At 49.4% G+C, this 21,187-nt stretch overlaps 1 protein-coding gene across 50 annotated transcripts in view; it reads left to right on the top strand.

Moving 5' to 3' along the window:
- SORBS1 (sorbin and SH3 domain containing 1) overlaps positions 1-21,187 on the top strand; it is a 225,338-nt gene that overhangs the window by 141,215 nt on the left and 62,936 nt on the right. For 30 of the 50 annotated variants that reach the window (XM_046026719.1, XM_046026713.1, XM_046026718.1 and 27 more), the window contains 5 exons: positions 2,155-2,184; positions 7,328-7,500; positions 9,407-9,470; positions 11,208-11,282; positions 11,606-11,668. In XM_046026719.1, the coding sequence (XP_045882675.1) occupies positions 2,155-2,184; positions 7,328-7,500; positions 9,407-9,470; positions 11,208-11,282; positions 11,606-11,668 (405 nt within the window). The remainder of the gene's footprint in view (positions 1-2,154; positions 2,185-7,327; positions 7,501-9,406; positions 9,471-11,207; positions 11,283-11,605; positions 11,669-21,187) is intronic. The other 20 variants (XM_046026710.1, XM_046026709.1, XM_046026682.1 and 17 more) reach the window with 1 other exon arrangement.

The raw sequence follows: 21,187 nt of genomic DNA, 5'->3' as shown, positions 1-21,187 counted from the left end.
AGGCTTTCAGTTCTTGCCTTTCTCTTTTGTGCAGTCCTGCACTTTGGATTTAAAGATCAGAATCATGCTGCCTGGATCACACATCCTTCAGTGAGGGATACAAGTACATTCGTTTTTTTGGAATTAAAAGTAGCTTCTCCTAAAGAGCAAACCATATGTTCCCTAAGGAGGCGGAGCAGGAAAAGTGAAGGAAAATGGAGGCGCCCAGCCACCTCGCCTCGGATCACTAATTGTCAGTGGGCTTTAGGTCGTGTGTTTTGGCCCTGCTTTGGAATTTACTCAGCCTGGCAGCAGTGCTCATAGAAAGTACCCATAGAAACAATTTCTTAACTATTGCAGCGTCTCCTGAGGGAATGATAACTTTACTCTACTTCTGGAATTCTAGTTTAGTCATCCTAAAAAAGGTTCCCCTTTTTTTTTTTCCCTTGCCTCAGTGGCCCCAGGGCACAGTGTGACATTAACCTTCTCTCTGCAACCCAGTCCCCACCCCCTGCTGTAGACACAGGAGGGGGCACCACACGTCCACCCTGGCCCACACGGCACAGCTCCTCACCCCTCTCCTCGACATTTACACCATGGGTCTGAGGGCAGGGCACTTATGATCAGTCTGAAAGGAAGATTGGAACCAGGAAACTCAGGCATGATGAGGTGCCTGGGTCCCCTTGCTCAGAGTTCCTCAGTCTTTAATGTGCATGGTATGGGGAGTACAGCCTTGCAAATTTGCATGTAGGAGGTCTGAGGCAGGACTGAGAGCCTGCATTTTTTTCAGCAACTCACAGGATACATTGGTGGTTCCAGTCCCTAGACCACACTGGGGACCAAATGTTCAGTGGCCCCCACACTCTGGGTCTCATGGTCATGGGAAGCAGCCTGGGGACTACCCCAGGGTTGCTCATTTCTAAATATAGTAAATAACACCCCTGAAAAACAACTGCTCTTATCCCTGTCATTCTGTGAAAGAAAGGCCAGGAGGAGGAGCAACCTAGCCTTTGAAGTTGAATAGATTTGCTGTTGTCTGGTGAGGAAGCCCTTGCCTCCGGTTGGCAGACTGGAGTTTGGGAACCATAGGTCGGGTGGGCACTTTGATCGGACAGATGAGGAAACCAAGGGCAGAGTTTACGCGATTGGTCAATATCCACTAGCAAGTCTCTGGCGGAGCTGAGCCTAGTGTTCAGCCAGGCTCCTGCCATCCAGCTGGTGTGAACTTCGTCTGCGTCCAGAGGCGGACAGGCTGTTCCACTGGCTGTAGGTGCCCTGCTGCTCTGTTTACTTCTCACCCACGTGGCTTCTGGAGGGAGGGTGGGGCTGCCGCCAAGGGGCTTGGTGACAGCTCCCAGGGGCTGGCAAGTGCTCTATTTTTATCTATGTAGCTGCTTTATATTTAGCAGCTGTGGAAGGTAAAGGTCATTTTTGTGCCTATCCCGAAGCACGTACACACAGAACTCTCAGAAGGAGATCTTGGGCTCCTCTCTGCGAGTGCCCGGGAGGGTAAGCAAGCGAGAGACCGTCTGTTGGGGAACAGTAGTGGCCTGGGGATCAGGGCTGGAAGGCAGGCCGCACTCAGAGTCAGGAAGCCAGGTTCTAGGCCCTCTTCTGATGTTCAGTGTCACCGTGGGTAGTGTGTGCTGCTTACCTGAGGTGTCTCAGCCTGCCCGCCCTACCTGCTAGGGTTGTTGCGTAGATTCAACGTGTTAACGTGCGAAAGCTCTGAGAACAATGTCTGGTGTTTGACAGAGCTCTTGGGAGCTGGGAGCTGGCATGGTGACAGTTACAATTCTGTTTCCTTCAGAATGTACTGAGACTGGGGTCGTCATAGGGTCCAGGTCCCTTGGAACCAGGGGAGTTGGGAGGGTCTCCTTCCATGATCAGATCACCTTGAAACGACATGGAAACAACCAACAAACAGTGACCGTTTCCTGAATCTTGGGGCAGATGTGGGGGAGTGTTGCTTGGAGACACCACACCTGGATAACTGAAGCTACAGTGATGGCCCGGCCCTCAGCTGGGTGTGGTGACCACGCCACAGTCCGCCATCTGAGCCCAGGGGGCAGTCAGGATGCCAGTTGGGGATGCTCACGACTTCTGGCAGGACTTCCTGGTCTTACGTGTCTGTGTAAATCTCACGATGTATATCTTTTTTTTTTTTAATCACAGAACAGCAAAAACGACTCAGTAGCCTTTCAGGTAGGTGCCAAATATTTCTTTACACGCTAATGCCTCAGATGTGTGAGCATCACAGTCTGATGAGCTCCTCTGATGTGCTGGGGACTCTGTTGCTGGGCCACACGGATGGTGAAAGCAGGCACTGTCCCGCCTCCTCCCTGCAGCCAGAGGGGCAGAGGAGGCACCCCACACCAATGACCCCAGCTCATACACAGGCCCTGGGCAGCCGTGATCAGCGCCTGGATGGGTAGGAACAGGGTCCTGAATAAAAAAGAACAAAGGGTTGTGCCTCAGGTGGCGCATTCGTGACAGGCCTCACTGAAGAAGTCCCCTTTCTGTCGCTTCTAATCCCTCTCCTAGGATGTGACGAGTCAGGGTTAGAGAATGTACGCAGATTCTTTTCTTACTGGGTCGCAAGCCCGGATGCCAGTCAGTGGTGTGTGACGGGCCTGGGTGAGAAGCCTCTAGACCAGCAGGGCCTGGAAGTGGGGGTGGGCGTGAGCAGCCATCGGAGTCTCCAGGAGAGCTGGTCCAAAACCCGCGTACCCGTGCCACAGCTCCAGAGATTTGGATGTCGCGCGTATGGGTGAGCACTCGTGTGTCTAACTGGGTCCCCAGGGATGCTAAGTTTGCACGTGTACTGAGCAGGCTTGGGAGCAAGTCTAGTCAGGAACTGGCAGTGGTGGGCCTGGGTCTGCTAGATCCTCAGGTGTTGGGGCTCCCTCCCTGATGAAGCGTAGCCACATGTAGGCAGAACTGGGAGGAAGCCCAGGAATGGGCAGCTTTCACCATGTCCTTAGGGCTCTCTGTAGCCATTCTGCCTTGAGTCCCGGTCCTCCTGCTTCCCCGTGGGGCAGCTTAGGCAGGCTGCTAATGCTCTAAACCACAGGTCAGTTTTCTGACCTGCCAAATGGGGAACGTAGTAGTGCCATGTAGGTCCTTCATACGAGCAGCCCAGCACCGAGCCTTGGCACTCAATAGGTGCTCAGTAGACGTGAGTTTCCATGGTCAGCAGACACTGCTTATTGAGTGCCTACTTTGGATCCCACCCCGGGCGAGGCTCTGTGGCAGTATCTGGGAACTGTGCTGCCCTCCAGCAGCCCATGGTGTGGTGTGATGGTTCATAACTTTTTTTGGTGATGGACTCATTTGGAGAATCTAATAAAGGTGGTAGGTTCACTTCTAGAAGAAACCACTTGTGTCAGACGGGTACTTGGTGGGTATTATAGACACGTGTAAATCTGGGGCAGGAATCTCTGATCTCGTGGATACACAAAGCCACCGTTTTCTGAGCAGCTGCTTCACAATTTCTGTTACTTCCTGCTACTGCTGCCCTTGGGATTCGTGGAGAGCCCATGGGGGGAACACGGGGTTCTCACACCCTCTCCGCTTTATCGGGACTTGGCCCCAGGACCAGGACAGGCCATGGCTGAGCACAAGGTGCCCTTCGCTACCCCCTCCTGACTCTGCCACACCAGCCCACTTCAGCACCTGGCCCCTGCCCAAGTTGGCTGAGAGCTGAGTGGCTCTGAAACGAAGGGAGCTCCTGGAAACATGTTCCTGCCTTTGAGATTTGGGAAGGAACAGTGGAATGGATGAAACAGCTGCCCAAACACAGGTTTGGAGACTCAGTGTTTGCTCCTGGCTCTTTTTATTGACATCCTTTTTGCCCGGGTAAGTGACTTTACCTCTCTGCAGCAAAGCTTCCTCCAAAGAGGTGTGAGGCTCGTGTGCGACAGGAAGGGGGGTGTGCTCTGCCCCCCAGAAAGCGCTACACGATGTTAGGGCTTCTCCACCAGGCTGGCATGCTCGGGCCACTTCCTCGGCTCCAAAATAAGCTTCATGTTTCCCTCTTTCTTGAGTTTGGGGGCAGAGCCACTAAAAGTGTTTGATAGAGTGGGGCATAAAGTAAGCGCTCACTTAATGTTAGTTTTTGTTGACAAAGCAGCGGCACGATTTTGTTCTGAAGGAGAGAGGCCCAGCTGGGCTGACTCCAGTCTGCTCCCCAGCACCAGTACCTGGGGTGATGGCACTTGAAGGGCCACCCTTCTCACCCCAGCCCCCTGTCCTTAATGGGTTTTTATCAAGCCTTAATGGGGCTTCTTGTTCCATGGCATTCATTCGGGATGGAGACCCACATGGCGTTTGGCTGTCTCAAGCCTGTGGCTCTCTCAGGGAGGTGCGCACAGAAGCAGGTCAGGGCTGGGGCTGAGAGTCTGGCACGTTTTCCTCAGGGAGGTGTCGGCACTGCTCTGGTCCTTGATCACAGAGCTTTGGGGTGAAGGGAAGGAAAGCTGTCCACAAACACAGAGGCCCTGTCCCAGATTGTCAGCATTGTCACTTACTGAGTGGCCCTTTTCAGCAACTTCCTTTTAAAAGCTCGGTTTAAAACTGGACGGAGATGCTGCAGGTGGTCTTGCTGAGGGAATCAGATTTGCCTCCTGAGAAACAGCAGCCGCCCCCCCTTGTCCCGTGGATGTCACTGGGTGGTCCTGTCACCTGCTTGGTACAAGAAAGTGTCACGTTAGGTTTTCACTATGTAACAACAACAAAATCTTTTTCTTTGAGGCTGCTGTTCATCTTTCTGTGCCCCGAAATCCACTCAGTCATGAAGCCCGTGATCACAAGCTTCCAAAGTAAAATAATTCAGGGCTTATTTTTGTAGAGCCAAAGACCTCTGACCACTTTGGAACGAATCAGTGGACTGTCACCCCAGTTTTGCAGTTAGGTGATTCTTGTTGGGGCCACCTGCCCTAACAATGAAAAAAAATGTCCCTGGGTCTGGAATCCCTGAGAACAGGGAGTCTGTGCAAAGAGAGGACGTGGGAGTGAGGAGTGTGAGCGCCTCCAAGCGCTAGGTGAGATGGCTTGGAGTCAGGCCCACTGCTGCTTCCTGGTGCCACTTAGGAAGGCCTTTCCAGGCAGGAGGAAAATGCTCGGCAGAGCCATGGTGGGTAGACTTGGGTGACTTGAAATCGCCCTGCCAAATCTGTGGCCCCCTCTTGGCATTGCTGGGAGCATGAGAACTCATCCCATGAGTCCAGTCTGGCCTCACTGTCCTGTAGAGCGCATGGCTGTGACGCTGGGGGTCGGGTGGTCTGAAGCATACGCTGAGCTGGGTCTTGGACAGAACGTTTAGAAACCATTCTGTGGTCGCAGAATGAGTACTTGTTTCAGGAGTTGGTTTGAAATCCTGGCCAGGTCACTGCCCCCTCCGCTCTGGACAGGCAGGCTCTGAAGGTCATAGCATCTGAGCAGTGTGTCCCCACTTCCCCGGCCCCTCCTCCACACGGGGACATCTCTGACTCAGGCAAAACCTCACGTGTACCCTCGGGCGGGCCCCTCCTTTCTGCTGGAGTTTACTCTCTAAACAATCCTCTGCACTCTTGCCTTTCCCAGGGGTGAGAAGTGCTCCCTTAGTTGGTGACCATATCCTGACTGAGCACCGCCTGGATGCCAGGCCGCCCCGGGCTCCCCTTTAGTCTCACTGCCAGGGCGTTGCTGCTAGGACTTAGCCTCCCCCGGCTCAGACCTTTTTGACCCCCAACCTCTTGGCCTCTCTGGTTGCCACCTGCCATAGTCTTCCTTGTGTGCTGATTCTTCCCTGCCTCCTGCTCCTGGGTTCGCCCCTTTCTCTGCAGTCTGGCACCTACCCCACTGCCCTCAGAAACTTGTTCCCTCGCCAGTGATCCTGTGACTCTTGCCTAATTGAATGCCCCATTCTCCTGGTGTTCCTTTTTCGTCCTTCCTTCCTTTCGTGGGTTGAATCATCCGCTTCTTGGAATTCTCTTCTCTGGCTTCAGTGATGCCACACTGTTCCTCTAGGGTTCACCTCCTTTCCCTCCGATAACTCCTGTGTCCTTTGGGGGATCCCTTTTGCTCCTCAGCCTGTCCCCGCGACATCCCTTAGCTCATGACAGCCCTTGACTCTGCCCTCGCGTACTCCTTCATGACCTCTTCCATTGCGTTGCTGCTGATGGCTTAGGAATGGCACTCCCACCAGGGCCCCTTACTGGGGCTCTGCTCCCTCTTTCTTAGAGGGCATTTCTGCTTGGATGTCTCACTGTCAAAGTTCCCATGTCTGAACAAAGGCAGCCATCTCTCCCTGCCTTCCCCACCCCAGTCCCTTTACTAACTTCTGTTTGGATCAGGCTAGGCTTGGAGCCTTGGTGCCATCTGGAAGGCGGTATGACAGGACATGGTTCAGAGAGACCCGCTGGGGTCAGGTGTCCCTAATCCACATCTTAGCTTGGCCACGTGGCAGCTGTGTGACCTCAGGCAGGGCACGTTAATGTCTCTGTGCCTTGGTGCCCCAAACTATTTTTGGGGTTTTTTTTTTTGGTTTGTTTTTAGTGAACGGATAATAGTTTCTTCCTCGTAGCGTTATTGGGAGGGTGAACTGAGATCATGGATATGAAGAATTGAGCACAGTGTCTGTCCCCTTTGTAGCTCAGAGTAGTTCAGAGACTCCTTATTTGCTGCTACTGTTCCCTCTGCCAGGGGCACCCTTCACTTCCTGTTTGACTCCCTCCGAGATGCCAGCCCTGAACTTAAACTCCTCAGCTAAGTTGGATGAGGGCTCCATCCGCCCTGGTCATCCTGCAGTTTCACCACCGGCTCTCTCGCCCTTTCTGCCCACTGGCCGTCAGCTCCTTGCAAGCCAACACCCTGAGAGGTCCACGCCCCACGGCCGCAGGACTTGCCGTTGCAGAGCCATGACGCCTTCCCGTAGTAAGGGACGTGGCTGGGAATAACAGAGTATACGATCTAAACACCTGGTCTGTTTATTCACTCTGTAACCTCCAGTCCTGAACCCGATCAACTCTAATGTGCACTCAGCGATGGAAAGGGTGAGCTAGGTGCTACTCCTCTGCTCGGCAACTGTAACTTGAAAGCATCCACCAGTAAAATGTAAACAAATGGGTGTGGCTGTGTCCTGATAAAACTTTACTACGGAAACAAGCAGCCAGGCCCTGGTTTGCCTGTGGTGCTCTCAGTGAGACTCATGCCTGTTGGGAATTAGCAAACAGTGCTCGCTTCGGCAGCACATATACTAAAATTGGGAATTAGCAAACACACTTGACCTGGCTGGATTCTTTGGGAGATTTGTGCTTCGGAGCCACAAGGAGAGCTGCTGTATCTAATGACTGTTTCTCACTTCCAGATTCTGTCTCAGAAAGAAGAGTGGGCGAGCAGGACTTGGCACCAACGCAGGAGAAACCCACCTCACCTGGAAGGGCTACTGAAAAAAAGGTGAAGGATGACAGCAGACGGGTGGCCAGGAGTGCTCAGGACCTGAGCGATGTTTCCATGGATGATGTGGGCATCCCACTCCGGGTATGAATATGGACCCCAAGTCCTACTTAAGCTTCCTCTTACGCAGGTGACACATGTACACCTGAGTGCATGTGACCCAACTTGTGGCTGACAAAGGCCTCACATGGAAATTCTCGCCACTGCCTGCTCTCCAGACCCGCGGAGGGCCACAGAGCTTCCCAGAGCTGTGCTCTGGCATCCTGTCCTACCTTGGTTCTGAGCTCAGAGGGCAGCAGCTTTCCTTAAAGCATGTTAGATGATCTAAGGCTCATGAGAAAAGGGTCCGGGGTTCTGGGGACTGTGCGGGGAAAGTAGGGTGGAGCACAGAGCCATTTCTCTGCAGCAGAACTTCTGAGAAGCTTCAGTCCCGTACCTCTTCTAGGGGAGGATGTCATCGTCAGCGTCTCCCAGTCTCCCTTTTGTGTCCTGTGGAGCACGCTCAGAAAATGCACGTTCAGGATTACAGAACCCTGGGGAGAGCATGGGGCTCAGGGTCCCTGTTGATGTGTTCAGGAGGAAGTTCCTCTGGCTGGGAGGGACCCCGTTACGCGTGGTGAGCAAGAAGCTCTAAGGGAGCCACAGAATGGGCTCAGCTGCCCAGTTGTGCCCCTCTGCACAGGCGCGGCGGCCTCCCCTGGAATTCCCTGGTGAATTCCCCTGGAATTCAGGGGAAGCCTGCCTTTCAAAGTGGATTAGGGTGAATCCCCTTTTGTTCCATGAACCCCTCAGAATACTAGCTACAGTGTATCTCTCTGCGGTCTCCATGTAATGAGTGGACGGTTTCTGGTGTCCCTTTGGAAGAGGAGTAGAAACAACAATGGGCTCAGCCTTGGAAGAACTGTTGTCTGGTCCTAAGTAACACTAAGCATATAAGACCAGTAATTTGTAGGAAGGGAGTTGTGCTGGACGGTCATTGCCACCGCCACTCGCAGACTGCGCGATCTCGGCATTCACTCTGCAAGTTGAACACAGATAGAATTCCCTCTTCATACATAAGGAAGCAGGGACTCAAGAGTGATTACAGTGCTTACCCAGGATGGCACAACCTGCCAAACCCACACCACACACTCTGATTCCCAAACCCACACCCCCAAGCATCACCTGAGGTGGCCTTCCCACTCACCTCCTCGCCAGCTCTGTGACCTTGGGCATCGTTTTGACTTTATTCCTCATCTCTAAAGTGAGAGTGAAAATGCATGATCTAACCACCCATCTCTACCCGTCCTTGTTTTATTTTGCTCTTAAAACAAAAACAGCTCAGCTTTGGGATGGAGATGAAACTCTCAGGCCCTCTTCGAGGTGACTGCACTTCTGCAGAAAAAGCTGATATGGGTGGGGGGCGTGCAGATAGTCTTTGCCTCGTGTTTCTAGGAGGCTTTACTTCTGCTTCGTTGTCTCTCTAAAAAGTGGAATTTTCAAAAATTGTATGAATGAACACGCTTCAGGTGGATCTTCGTTTACTTCTTTCAAAATCTACATCCTTTTTTTGGCCAATTATCACTCTGCAGATTCAGGTCTGAATCTCTTGGTCTGGCTATTTTTTTTTTTAAGATTTTATTTATTTTATTTTAGAGAGTGAGTGTGTTTGAGCAGGGGAAGGGGCAGAGGGGAAAGGAGAGAAGCTGAGTGTGGAGCCCAACAAGGGGCTCGATCTCATGACCCCTAGATCATGACCTGAGCCAAAATCAAGAGCCGGATGCTTAACCGACTGAGCCACCCAGGCACCCCTTGGTTTTGCTGCTGTTTCTCAAATGTTTTGCATTTTTAATAAAGACTCAAATGTGGGATCACCAAGATATATAGAGTAACATAAGTTTTGGCTTTAGATATTGTCACTTTCTAGAAGCTGAGATTTCATGATCATAGAAGTTCTGAAATGTGCTGACCTTTCCATTTTATTTTACTCTTTGCCTTTGTTTTTCTCTAGAACACCGAGAGATCCAAAGACTGGTACAAGACCATGTTTAAACAGATCCACAAACTAAACAGAGGTACTGATTTTCATTTGTAGAAGCTATGCTGTGTTCATACGTTGACTATTGTGGTGAGGACTTAAACTTGCTTTTCTGGGATGTCAGAAGGCTGGGCCCTGTGCACAACTCACTGAGCAGCCTGTCTGAGCCCAGCCATACGCCCGCAGACCAGAGCAGGGAGGGACCGCTTGTGCTCTTCTTCACATGTGGGCTTTGAGGTCAGCTCTCAAGTCCTCCCTCCCAGATGTTGTGGGATGTAGCAGGTTGATCTCAGCACTCTGCCTGTGCTCCAGCATCTGCCTGCCCAGGGATGTGAGCAGCTCTGACTCCCACCTGCTTCCGGCTTTAGGTGCAGCCCCCCACCCCTTGTCAGCCCATGACTGCCTTGTGGGCAGAGCAAGTTGAGAAGGCACTGAACTGGGAGTGGAGAGAACTGGTCTGACCTGGCTTCAGTCCCCTAAGCATTCATGTGACCTTGGGCCAGTCACTTACCGCTCTACATTCAACCCTCTTCCCTTCCTCCAAGGGATGTCGCAGGGTCCAGATAAGAGCAAATTCTGCCTTAGGAAGTAGCATGCATGGTGCACCTGTAAGGTGGTATTAAAATGAAAAATAATCTTCCCCCGCTGGGAGCCAGCACTTGGCAGGTAGCCCTGGGAGCCAGTTAAGAGCTGACACAGCAAAGCCCGCTCAGGCTTGAAGAGAAGCGCTTTGGGATCCGGGCTCCGCTGGGCTTGTCAGCAGGTGATCCCGCATGGTGGGAAAACCCCAGGCCGGTGCTCGGGCAGCTCATGACCCCAGCAGCTCCCATCCGCCTGCGCTGCCTGTCAGCTGGTGGGCAGGGATGCAGCTGCCCTGTGGGAAGGACACCACTCCTCCCACTGGCAGAGCATCCTGTCATTCCCTGGGGCCAAATCCAGTCTGGCCGCCTGGCACGGAGGACACATGAAGACAAAAGGAAAGCGTTCTGGTTCGTGTTGGCCTAAGCCACAAGTAACCGATCTCACTGATTAGCTGCAGATGTCCACTAACCTCACTGGTGCTGAACTCCTACAGTGTTCACAATGAGCTGTGCCTCTCTTCCGGCTTTCAGAATACTGAGCTGTTCAGTGTTTAGTGTTTCTAAACCAAGAGCGAATCCACGGTAGTTGGAGGGATGAGCTCAGTCATGGCAGGGATGCCAAGGGCCGGGTCTCTGACTGGGTGATGTCCATTCTCTTGGTCATTTCCTCACGCTGATGTCCAGCTCCCCCAGCACTCTGTGTGTCTCTCACCTTGAGTCCTGGCTTTTGCAGCCCAAATTCCAAGCCACAGGAGCATATGTGAACAGTCTGTTATTCTGTCCCACGGGCAACATCACTTCTCTCTTGGGAGGGATTAACTCAACCCAAATTACAGTTTCTAAACAAAACCAGCTGCCCTAATGGTAGGCAGAGATGTGCAAAAAATTAAGAATCCACTTGTTTGTTTGGAAACATGAAGCTTTGTACTATATCCCTTTTGCTTAGTAGAGCCTGTGTATGTGTAATTCTTTGTCCAAGAGGAAAAATGATATTGTCTCTTTAGATGTGTCTCAGTAATTCAGGCAAAAGGACTGGATTTTTTAAAAGCAATTTGAATTTCTTTCATATCACTACTGAAGCTTAGTATGTTCCAGAATTCAAGGAGCCTGAACTGTGTGTGGATCCCTATTCGTTCATTCTCTCCATTTGTATCTTCCTCTATTCTCTCTCCCAAACCTGTTCCTCTGCCTAGACACTCCTGAAGAAAACCCTTATTTCCCTACGTACCAATTCCCTGAACTTCCTGAAATCCAGCAAAATTCTGAAGGTACCATAAACTTAGACAGCGTATCTGTTGTCCTAGCCTTAAATTAATTCTTATAGTTCCATTCTACGAATAAGATTTGGCTTTTAGATTTTGTTTTTATTGTCCTTTTTGGTTGGTGAAAATTTTATTTCACTTATTTGCATGATGTGCTGTATTAAAATGACTAAGGCCTTCCTAATTCATTAATCTCGCGTTCAGTGTGATGCTGTGTGCTTCAATAACACTAAAGTAGGTAATCGTTCAAAAGAGTCAGTTGTGGGATTTGTGAGCTCCTCCACTTCATGGTGGATAGTTTCAAAATCCACTGCTTTTCTCTGCTACAGAGGACAATCCTTACACTCCTACCTACCAGTTTCCAGCATCTACTCCTAGTCCTAAATCAGAAGGTAATTAAAGGAAACTCACGTGCCTCTCTTTGTGCTGGTGCTGTTACTTTCTTCTTCACCTTGGGTTTTTTTTCTGGTGGCTAATGGGCTGTCTTCCAATCGTTTGCTTCCCCCAACCTTGTGTTTTGTTGGTTTAGTCTCACTCCTTGCTGACTGTATGACCCGAGTCTGTCTGGATGGATTTTAATCCTGTTCCCTTGGAGTTTCCATGATCAATGGGGTAACCAATGTAGCTTGGTTATAATGCTTTGATCATGTGGGGCTCTGGGGCCAGTATTTGGGGTGGTCACATGGTGCTGGTGGCTGAGCAGTGACATGGGGAGGCAGTCATCGTGCTGTCAACAACAGAAGAGTTTCCCAGTGCCCATATGTGCTATAGCCCATCACTGGGCCCCTCTTGTCATGGATTTTCAGGGTGTATCTCCTTGGTAGGGAATTCCCAAAGGGGTGTCCAGGTAAGAGATTCCTTCATGGTGGGAGATGATGTCCCTTGAAAATAAGGGTTTTGGCCAAGTTAGAAAATGTTTCATGAAATTGCTGGCTAGGAAGTTGGACCTGCTGGGAAGGATCGCCACACTCGTATCTAAGAGCAAAAAGTCTACGTGTCAAAAAGGGTTCTAAAAGGTAAGTTAAAGACACCATCCTTAGAATTACCCTTGTCCCAGGGATTAGCTGATCTTTGGGTGAGTGACCTGGAAAGAGGGACGTGGAAGGAGGCATACAAGAGGAAATTCCATTAAATGCTCTTCTAGAATGAGATGTTGAGCTCTCTTGACTGATTTGATTAATACTGAGCGTTAGTACCATGCATTGTCCTTGGAACTGAAATAGTGCTGTGGATAAGAAATGTCCTGTGATCTCAAAAGTGCACATCCAGCAGTGAATTAGACAAGGCCCCTTCCTAGCACCATGTCCAGAGTGGGGGCAGCTGCAAGGGCATCTGTCCGGAAGGCCAGAGGAAAGCTTGCTGGTGCGAAGGAGATCCTTGGTGTATACCCAAGAATGTTGATGAGTGAGGCTTTGGACCATGGTACCATAGTTCTTTTTTAGAGATGCAGCCCTGTCGTGCCCCCTCAGTATTTCTCTGCTCTGATTAGCTCAGCAGACTATCCTCCACAGCCCTTTTTGTCATGGGTTAAGTCATGCGTTCACTCATTCACTAAACTCTTACTGATTACCTCTCATATACGGAAGGATGCCCATTTTAGTTAAAATACCGGATTCCATTTTGGTTCTCCCTTTGATGTGCTCATCAGTGGTTTCCAACCATTTCATGCCTAGGTTTGGAAGAAAAAGTCTCCTGAACAAACCCAGGCTTGCAGCTCCATGCTGATGATTTCATCATAACCAGTGACCTCCTCACTTCCAACAAGAATCTGTTTGGAGTGCGATAAGCTAGTTTTTTATCCTGGAGTGCAGATTCTAGCCAGAAGCATTGCTTAAGAAACAATTGACTGAGCCAAGAGAGGGAGACAGTTTTGTTCTGTTTTTAGGGTGATTTTGACTAAATGCGATTTTTGATTGGTGCTTCATTTGGACTTGAGAACCCAGCACCCTCCTTCTGGGCTCCCTTTTGGGGAAGATGACAAGTGCATGGCAAACCTGAAGGCATAGCGTCCCATAGGCAGTGGAAGGCTACCTGGAGAAGTCCTATGGAGAAACACAGAGACTACGTGAGTCCAGAAGAATGCCATAGGCCTGCCGCAGTTAGTGCCAGCAGCTTCCATGGTCAGCCTGGCTGTTGGTCTGAAGATGGGGTTTCGTGGCCACACCCACAGCTGCCACGGTCCTCAGCTGCCACACCTAGCACCCTGGCTAACAATGACCTCTGCTTTTGCTGCAGGTCAAGTCAGGCACTAGAGGGAATTGGGGTTATTTGGCGGAAACAGTAAGGATATGGTAACTTATCACTATAATGTAGGAAGCAGACCTCAATATTTCTTATTTTGAAAGACCAAAGAGGATGAAATTGTGAAGGATTAAAAAGGGGGGAAAATTAGGTTGAACATAAAAGATTAATAATAACCAAGATGATTAGGCTTTACCACAAGTGTCTAAGAAGTCTTCTTCCCTGGAGAACTTTTAAAAATAGGGTGGATTTCATTGCCCCTGCTCCTGCTGAAGATGACTGAGCCAGACACAGACCACAGATGTATTCAATCACTTGAAGGCTTTTTACAAATGAAGGAGATGTTTGAGCTAGATCACATTAAAGAATTGGGTTTTTTGTTTGTTTGGTTTTTTTTGTTGTTTTTTTTTTTTTAAGTAATCAGAGATTCTCTGGCTTGTGGTTCTGACGTCTGTAAGCTTTGGTAGGTCCCCCTCAGCTCTGTGTTTCTGACAGGTGGCCCTGGGCTCTGCACGCCCTTCTTAATGTGAGAAATATTTATGCCTTTCAAAGAAAGGTGTTGAGGACAAATTAGCACCTAGCCAGGATTCTACCCGTAGATTTTAATGAGCATTAAAAAATAGCCTATTTTACTGAGAAATGTGAGCTGCCATTCCGGGGTCTGTCCTCTGCGAGGAGACCATGGTTGCTGCAGGTTTTTTGGTTTTGCTTGAACTCAGAATTTGAAACTAGAATTGTTGGCAATAAACCTATCACAACCTAGCCTAAGGGCCGCTGCCTCTGTCTCTGTCTGAAATCCTAGTTGTTTATCCAGTATTCAAGAAGATATTTCTAAGTGTCTGAAAGCTGATTCTCCTGACTAGTAAAAGAATTCTGGAAAGTTTGTGTATGCCAGCGTAGCAACCTTTTTCCCCCACTCCACCTATAAAGAAAAAGCAAACTTGTCCAGACTTTCAAAAGATAAATAGAGTCATCGCACCTTAATCCATGAAGTTTAAAATGTACTTGAAAAGAAACCTGTAAACTCCCAACAGGGAGCAGTCCCTTCTACTCCTTTTGTGATCTTTGAGACCAGGCTGTGGGACAGGAGCAGTTTGCTCTTTGTTTCCTGAGGTAGTTGAGAGAGACTGGATTTAGGGACCCGAGCAAGAGCAGAATGAATTCAGGAGACTGACTTCTCGAAATTTCACTATGTACCCCGGTCCCTAGAAAGCTTATCAAAAATAAATTACTAGAAACCTTTTGGGGGGGGGGGGGAAGAAAGAAACCTTTTGGGAATAACTTTAAGTAAGGCTAAGCAAATGAGTTTTACTTTCTTTTTTCTAACCTTCACTTGACCTCCCCTCCCCATCATTCCTTCCTGTGTGACCCAGAGCTGCTTGTCTGTGAATCCCATTCCGTTCTCTCTCCTGCAGGCAGAGAGATGTCCTTCTGTAACCTCTGTGGTATCTGTTCAGAAAGATGGGGATGGGGGGGTGAGGAGAAGGGGCTGTTGAAGTGACCGGACCCAGCCCCACCCACTGCTGCACCCGGATGTCGAGGGGCTGCTAGGTGGGTCTTCAGACCCCCTGCCCACTGTTTCCTCCTGGGAAGGAAGTGAGAGGGGAGCAAGCTGTGGAGGAAAGGCCTCAGATATGCCGCCGCGGCCTCGTCCCCTGCCTCCCGTTTTAGGAAACAGCCGTGTGGTGGCTCAGACCTCAGCAGCTCACAGGCATAATTCTATCAATAATAATAATAGCAGCAGCAGCATAACCACCACAGCGCCTGCCGAGACCACCATTTATTGAGCCCTTACTGGATACATGACCTCCCGTGCTAAGTGCCTGACAACTGTTAGCTTGTTTCATCCTCGTGGGGACCCCAGGAGGTAAGTCCTCATTTCATCAGCGAAGGGTGTAAGGCTTGGGAAGGCTGTCATCTGCGCAAGATCACCCAGTAAGTAGCAGAACCAGGTTTTCAATGCGGATCTCTAGGGCCCTTCCTACTCTGTTCTACGGCACTGCTGATTCCTTTCCTCTCCTGCTGCACTCTGTGTTCTCAGCTGACCCTCTCTGACCCCTAAGCCCAGGCGCTAGTGTCTCCCAGGATGGCATGGGGTGGGGGGGGGGGCTGTAGTTAAGAAATGTCCTCAGGTGATTTGACGCCAGGACTGAGAGCCCAGAATGGAAGGCTCTGCCCTTCCCATCCTCCAAGGAGAAGCTACTTTCCAGTGCAATCCAGGGGATTGGGATATAGAATTTGAGGGGGGCTACAGGTTCAAATAAACCAGCCTTCCTACTCTGAACATGCCCAAATGATGTTGGCTCTCTTGACGGGCTTTGTGTCCACAAAATGGCCAAGCTTTTCAAATGACGCCTCCACATCAGCACAAAACCAGGTCTGTGCTGTGTTACTTCACAGTGCGTGGCCTGTTAGAATACTTCGGGCCATGTCAGGGCAGAGGGCTGTCCTATTGGCCAAAGGGGGACGTCCCAGAGACCAGCTTTCCCTCTTGCTTTTGGATGCTGCTTCCTCCGCTGACGGTGACCACTGCCCCCTCTTGGTGAAGTGTCTCAAGGCGTCCCCAGGGTGTGGTGACATACCATGCCACAGTGGTCTGTCTCATGGATCTTTCTCCTCATTCCTAGATGAGGATGCACCAGGACAAAGATTTAGGAGGCCAGTTTCTCCTAGGCACGTCTGTATTTGAGTTAAAGTAATCCTCCACCAGCCTTACAGAATTTCTAAGAATAGCCTTACTTTGCTGGAGTTGAAGCAAATAGATCTATTGTGAAGCTGCCCAGCCGGGCTCTGTGTGCCTCCTGCCCCCCGCTCCGGCTCGGGCTGCCTAGGGGAGGCGGGGCCGGGCTGCCGGGACAGTCACCTTTGCTCTCCTGAGGACAGCCAGGCAGGAGGGCTCCGCCCGGCCAGTGCAGCCTTAGACTGGCCTGCAGGATAGCTGAGAGCTCCAGTTACTCCCTCTCTACCTCCTCCACGGGCTGGGAATGCCGCTGGAGATGAGGACGGTGAGTCTCGTTCCAGCCCTCTGGTCCTCCGCACGTCTTCCTCCTCTTACTTCTTTCCTTCCCTGTCTTGTTCTCTTCTCCTTCAGTTCTTTTTTTTTTTTTTTTTCCTTTTCCTGTTTGTTTTCTGTAGCTACTCTGTACCCTTTGTTGGTCTTTTTTTTTCTTCTTCCTAATCCCTTAAAATTTGCCTTTAACCAGAACCAAAGCAGCTTTGGGAATTTCTCCCTGGGCTCTTTGGACTAATCCTGACCACCTCACCCCATTTCTCCTTTTGCTGATTCTTCTGTCCCATCCCACCCAGACTTTGTCCCCACTTCTGCGTATATTTTTTCTTTGGCTATTTTTGTTTGTGGGGTGAGTGTGTGTATCTATCTTGACCCTTTTATCTTTTGTCTTCCAAAGTGTATGGAACGAAGCAGAAAGAATTAATTCGAGTGGTAGAAAAAGATTGTGTCAAAAATGAGCCCCTGATGTTACAAAATAATCTTAAGTTTAAATGTCTAAGAAATGCATAAAATTAAAATTTAATTGATAAAGGCAGGTGATTGTGTAAATACTGGTTTTTGTGCATCTCATTTTAGTCACTTTTTTTAAAGTATAAAATAATCATTCTCGACCAGCACTTATTCCAGTGTTTTTAAGATTGTTATAAATTCTCAAGGAAGAAACCCCCAAATCCAGGAAAAGTCTTTTTTTAGAAGTTCATGTAAAGTTGCTGTGGTTGAAAAAGAAATTATGTGCTTCCCGGCAGTTTTAGGAGAGTAGCCGTCCCCAAATCGAGCCTCCAAGGATAGATTGCCAAAGCCTAGAGGGTAGTCTCTGGTGTGTAAACATCGGAGCCCAGCAGGGGCCTTTGGGTTCCAGAAGTGGATTGTTCACCCTGAGTAAATGCTGCTGAGCCTTAGGGCTTCCTGGAAGTCGCTGGCACCGGAAGTTCTGGGTGTCGCTGCCAAGGCTCAGAGGGGCACTGTCAGCATGTGGCTCCACCGCGAGCAGCAGTCACAAGATCCCCGCTCAGCTGAGCCCCCTAAGGCGCAGCTTTAAAGAACCCTTGGAGAAACTAAGGACAGGATTTCAGACACAGACAATGCCTGTGCTCACAAATGGCTTGAAAACACATTTCATTTACTGCATCTTAACTGTGCTTAAAAACGTACACTCCATTTGGCTAACTCCAGTGTGCAGAAACGCAGAAAGGGGATCCTGGTGCCCAGTTTTCCCATTCATCGGTGTTTTTAACTTCATATCCATCTATCCCAGTGTGGGCTTGGCCTGCCAGGAGAAGGGAACAACAAGTAGAATGACGACAGTAGAGACAGTAGAGAAACAAGTAGATGACGTAGCAAGAGTGACTCAGTTTTACCCACTATCCCTAGAAACCAGCAAAGAACTAGAAGTGGGTAACTCAGAAAACTTGCGTAATGAGCGCCTAGGTGGCTCAGTTGTTAAGCGTCTGCCTTTGACTCGGTCATGATTGGGATCGAGCTGTGTCTGGGTCCCTGCTGGGTGGGGAGCCTGCTTAAGCTTAACTTTATCCCTCTGCCTCCTCCCTGCCTCCTCTTGTGCTCTGTCTCTTGCTCTCTCGCTCTCTTTCTGGCAAATAAATAAATACATACGTATATACATACATACATACATAATACAATCTTTACAAGGGAAAGAAAGAAAATTTGCTTAAGCATCACCAGGGAAGGGAATGATGCAGAAAGATAGCAAAGGCTTCAAGGTCTAGAAGTCAGTCTGGCCAACACCATAGTGCGTGACTGGAATTTCAAAACAACACCCTCTCCTGCCTCTTCCATAATAAAAATTATACTAGAAGAGCCACAGTTTTTCCCAGGGTTGGGTAGATGAGGCCGGGGTGAGGAGTAGGACAAAGCCCTGATTCCTGTCACAGGGCTTAGAGGCAGCGCAGGGAAGTGGAGTAAGAAAGACCTTGAGTCCATTCCTGCTTTGTCTTTCTCTCACTGTGTGGCTAAGGGCAAATTCTCTTAACCTCCCTGGGCTTCCTTTTCTTGTCTGTGAGATGAGAGATTTCCTTACCTCCAGTTTTCGTGAGATGAGGTTAGGAAATTAGCAGCCACTATTCGACACTTAATGGAAGCTGCTGTTGTTTTTATTCATAAGCAGAGGTAGAATTTTCTTATGTTAGATTTCTTTTTTTTTTTTTAATATTTATTTATTTGACAGAGAGAGGGATCACAAGTTGGCAGAGAGGCAGGCAGAGAGAGGAAGGGAACAAGGATCAGGAAGCCCGATGTGGGGCTCCATCCCAGGACCGTGAGATCATGACCTGAGCCAAAGGCAGAGGCTTAACCCACTGAGCCACCCAGGTGCCCCTTATGTTAGATTTCTAAGACAAACATCAATTAAAGTAAATTTTACGTCCCTTGGGACCTGCCCTGATTTCTCGTGTTTGGTTGAATCTGTGGAACTTCAGTCTGCTGTCTTCGAAGGTGAGCTGAAATCCACATGTTGGACTTGATCCCGTGGACACAGAGAAACGAAGAGCTTGCTTCCCTAGAGGTGCTCCTGCCCTCCGTTGGCTTAGCCGGGTGACACTGCTTTCTCCACTTCTATCAAATAAGAAGTGGCTTTAAGAGTGTTCAGTCATTCTGATGTCTGTTGCCTTCACCCCCGTTTTTTTCTCCTCCTACTTTTCAAAATACATAAATTATTTAACTCCCCAAGCTGTTCTATTTTTTTTCCCATCTTATAAGAACTATTTCTCATTTCCTTCTAAAAAATCTTCCAGATTTCTATGTAAGGAAGCTCTGGGAAGAAAAAATTGTTTCAAGAACATAGACTTTAAACATTTTTTGAATATTTAAATGCCATGTGTCCCCCATGAAAACGTTGCTTCTTACCCCAAGAACCAGGTAATAGTTACAAACTAACCCTGATCTTCCTTACTGTCTACTGTTAGGCTGTCAGTCCATGATTCAGAGATACAGGGTTTTGAGCTAAAATGCTAGGCTAGATTTTAAGTGGTACATACATTGGTTCCTAAGTAAGCTAATTTCTCATTTGGCAGCCAGTGTTTTTCCAGTCAAATCTCTGCAGGCAGAGCTGATTTTTTTTTGCTTTCTTTGACATCATGGCATTTTTAGCAGGGTAATCAGAAGTTCTGTTAAAAAATGAAAACAGGCAAAACAAAATTCTTCAGAACAGTACTCCAAAAATACATTTCTGGATCTCATTTTACCTCTTCCGCCCTATTTTCAAAAGTTAACGTAAATCAGCTTGCACATTTCATGTATAGCAGGGCAAGTCTTGTTCAACTTTGATAACAGCTAGTTCTTATCCTTGAAGTGGATGGAGGAAGGGAGGGAAAGATAACTTGGTACCTGATACCTTTCCTTTTTTTGGGCTGCAAGGACACCTGGAGCAGATGAAAAGAGGAGAGAAGGGAATGAGAAGGGCTGCCAGAAGGCATCTGGGTGGCTCAGTCTGTTGAGTGGCTGCCTTCATCTCAGATCATGATCCCAAAGTCCTGGGATCGAGTCCCACATCGGGTTCCCTGCTCAGCAGGGAGTCTGCTTTTCCCTCTGCTTCTGCCATTCCCCCTGCTTGTGTACTCTCTCTGTCAAATAAATAAATAAAATACTTTTTAAAAGAGGGGCTGCCAGAGAAGTCGTCTTTGAATAATACTAAAAATAATAGCAGTGTTAGTTTTATTTCTACTCACAAAATATCCCAGCCTTTCCTGCTCTAAGACTTAGATTTGCAGGGGCGCCTGGGTGGCTCAGTGGGTTAAAGCCTCTGCCTTCGGCTCGGGTCATGATCCCAGGGTCCTGGGATCGAGCCCCTCATCGGGCTCTCTGCTCGACAGGGAGCCTGCTTCCTCCTCTCTCTCTCTGCCTACTTGTGATCTCTGTCAAGTAAATAAATAAAATCTTTAAAAAAAAAACTTAGATTTGCAGAGAGACAGGACTTGATTAACACTTAGCCAACATGTGAGAGTGGGTTCTTTGGCTTGTGTTTGAAAAATCCGTTTCAGTAAACATCCGTGTGCTCTCGTTTTGAGTTCAGGGTGGCTGCTTCGGGAGCTCAGCTCTGGTCTCAATTCTGCAGGTGTCCGTGTCCTGGGGTTCTCTGTTGAGGGACGAGTGTCTCGCCCTTGCAGAGCAGTCCCACAAGACCGTGTGAGTTCGGTCAGTTCCGGAGTCACCGTTCAGACCCTGACCCTCGCAGGGTAGCCCTGCCAGCCTGTGCTGTGCCTTGAGGAAAGCAAGCTGCTCGAGGAACTAGGCTGAGGTGGAATTAAAGCAAGGGATCAGGAGGGTCTTCTCAGCCTGTTTCCTTAGCCACAGCCCCTTTGGTCAATGGTATTGTGCATGGAACTGCCCCAGGTAGAACAGGTCCCAGTCGAGGTGGGCCGCTGAAGCCGCCTCCCAGGCCTCCCCCAGCCCGTCCAGTAGTGGGACCAACGGACTCTGGGGAACTCAGCAGGCTAGACTGGAGACTCTTGGTGTGACATTCAGGGACTTCTCTCTCTGCCCCTGTTTCTAGCCCAGGCTGGGGACCCTGTGTTCTCAATTTGCTCGTGGAAGTTGTCTTGAGGAGGACCTTTGGCTATTTGTCCCCATGCTTCCTTAGCGTCAGGTGGCAGTCAGCCCCCAGGTGTCATGAGTGGACCTTCCGGCCTGCAGGTCGGCCGGCCCT

This window comes from Meles meles, chromosome 13 (genome assembly GCF_922984935.1).
Source record: "Meles meles chromosome 13, mMelMel3.1 paternal haplotype, whole genome shotgun sequence".
Taxonomy (NCBI): domain Eukaryota; kingdom Metazoa; phylum Chordata; class Mammalia; order Carnivora; family Mustelidae; genus Meles; species Meles meles.
The sequence above is the reverse complement of the archived record's forward strand: the minus strand, read 5'-3'. Positions and strand labels throughout refer to the sequence as shown.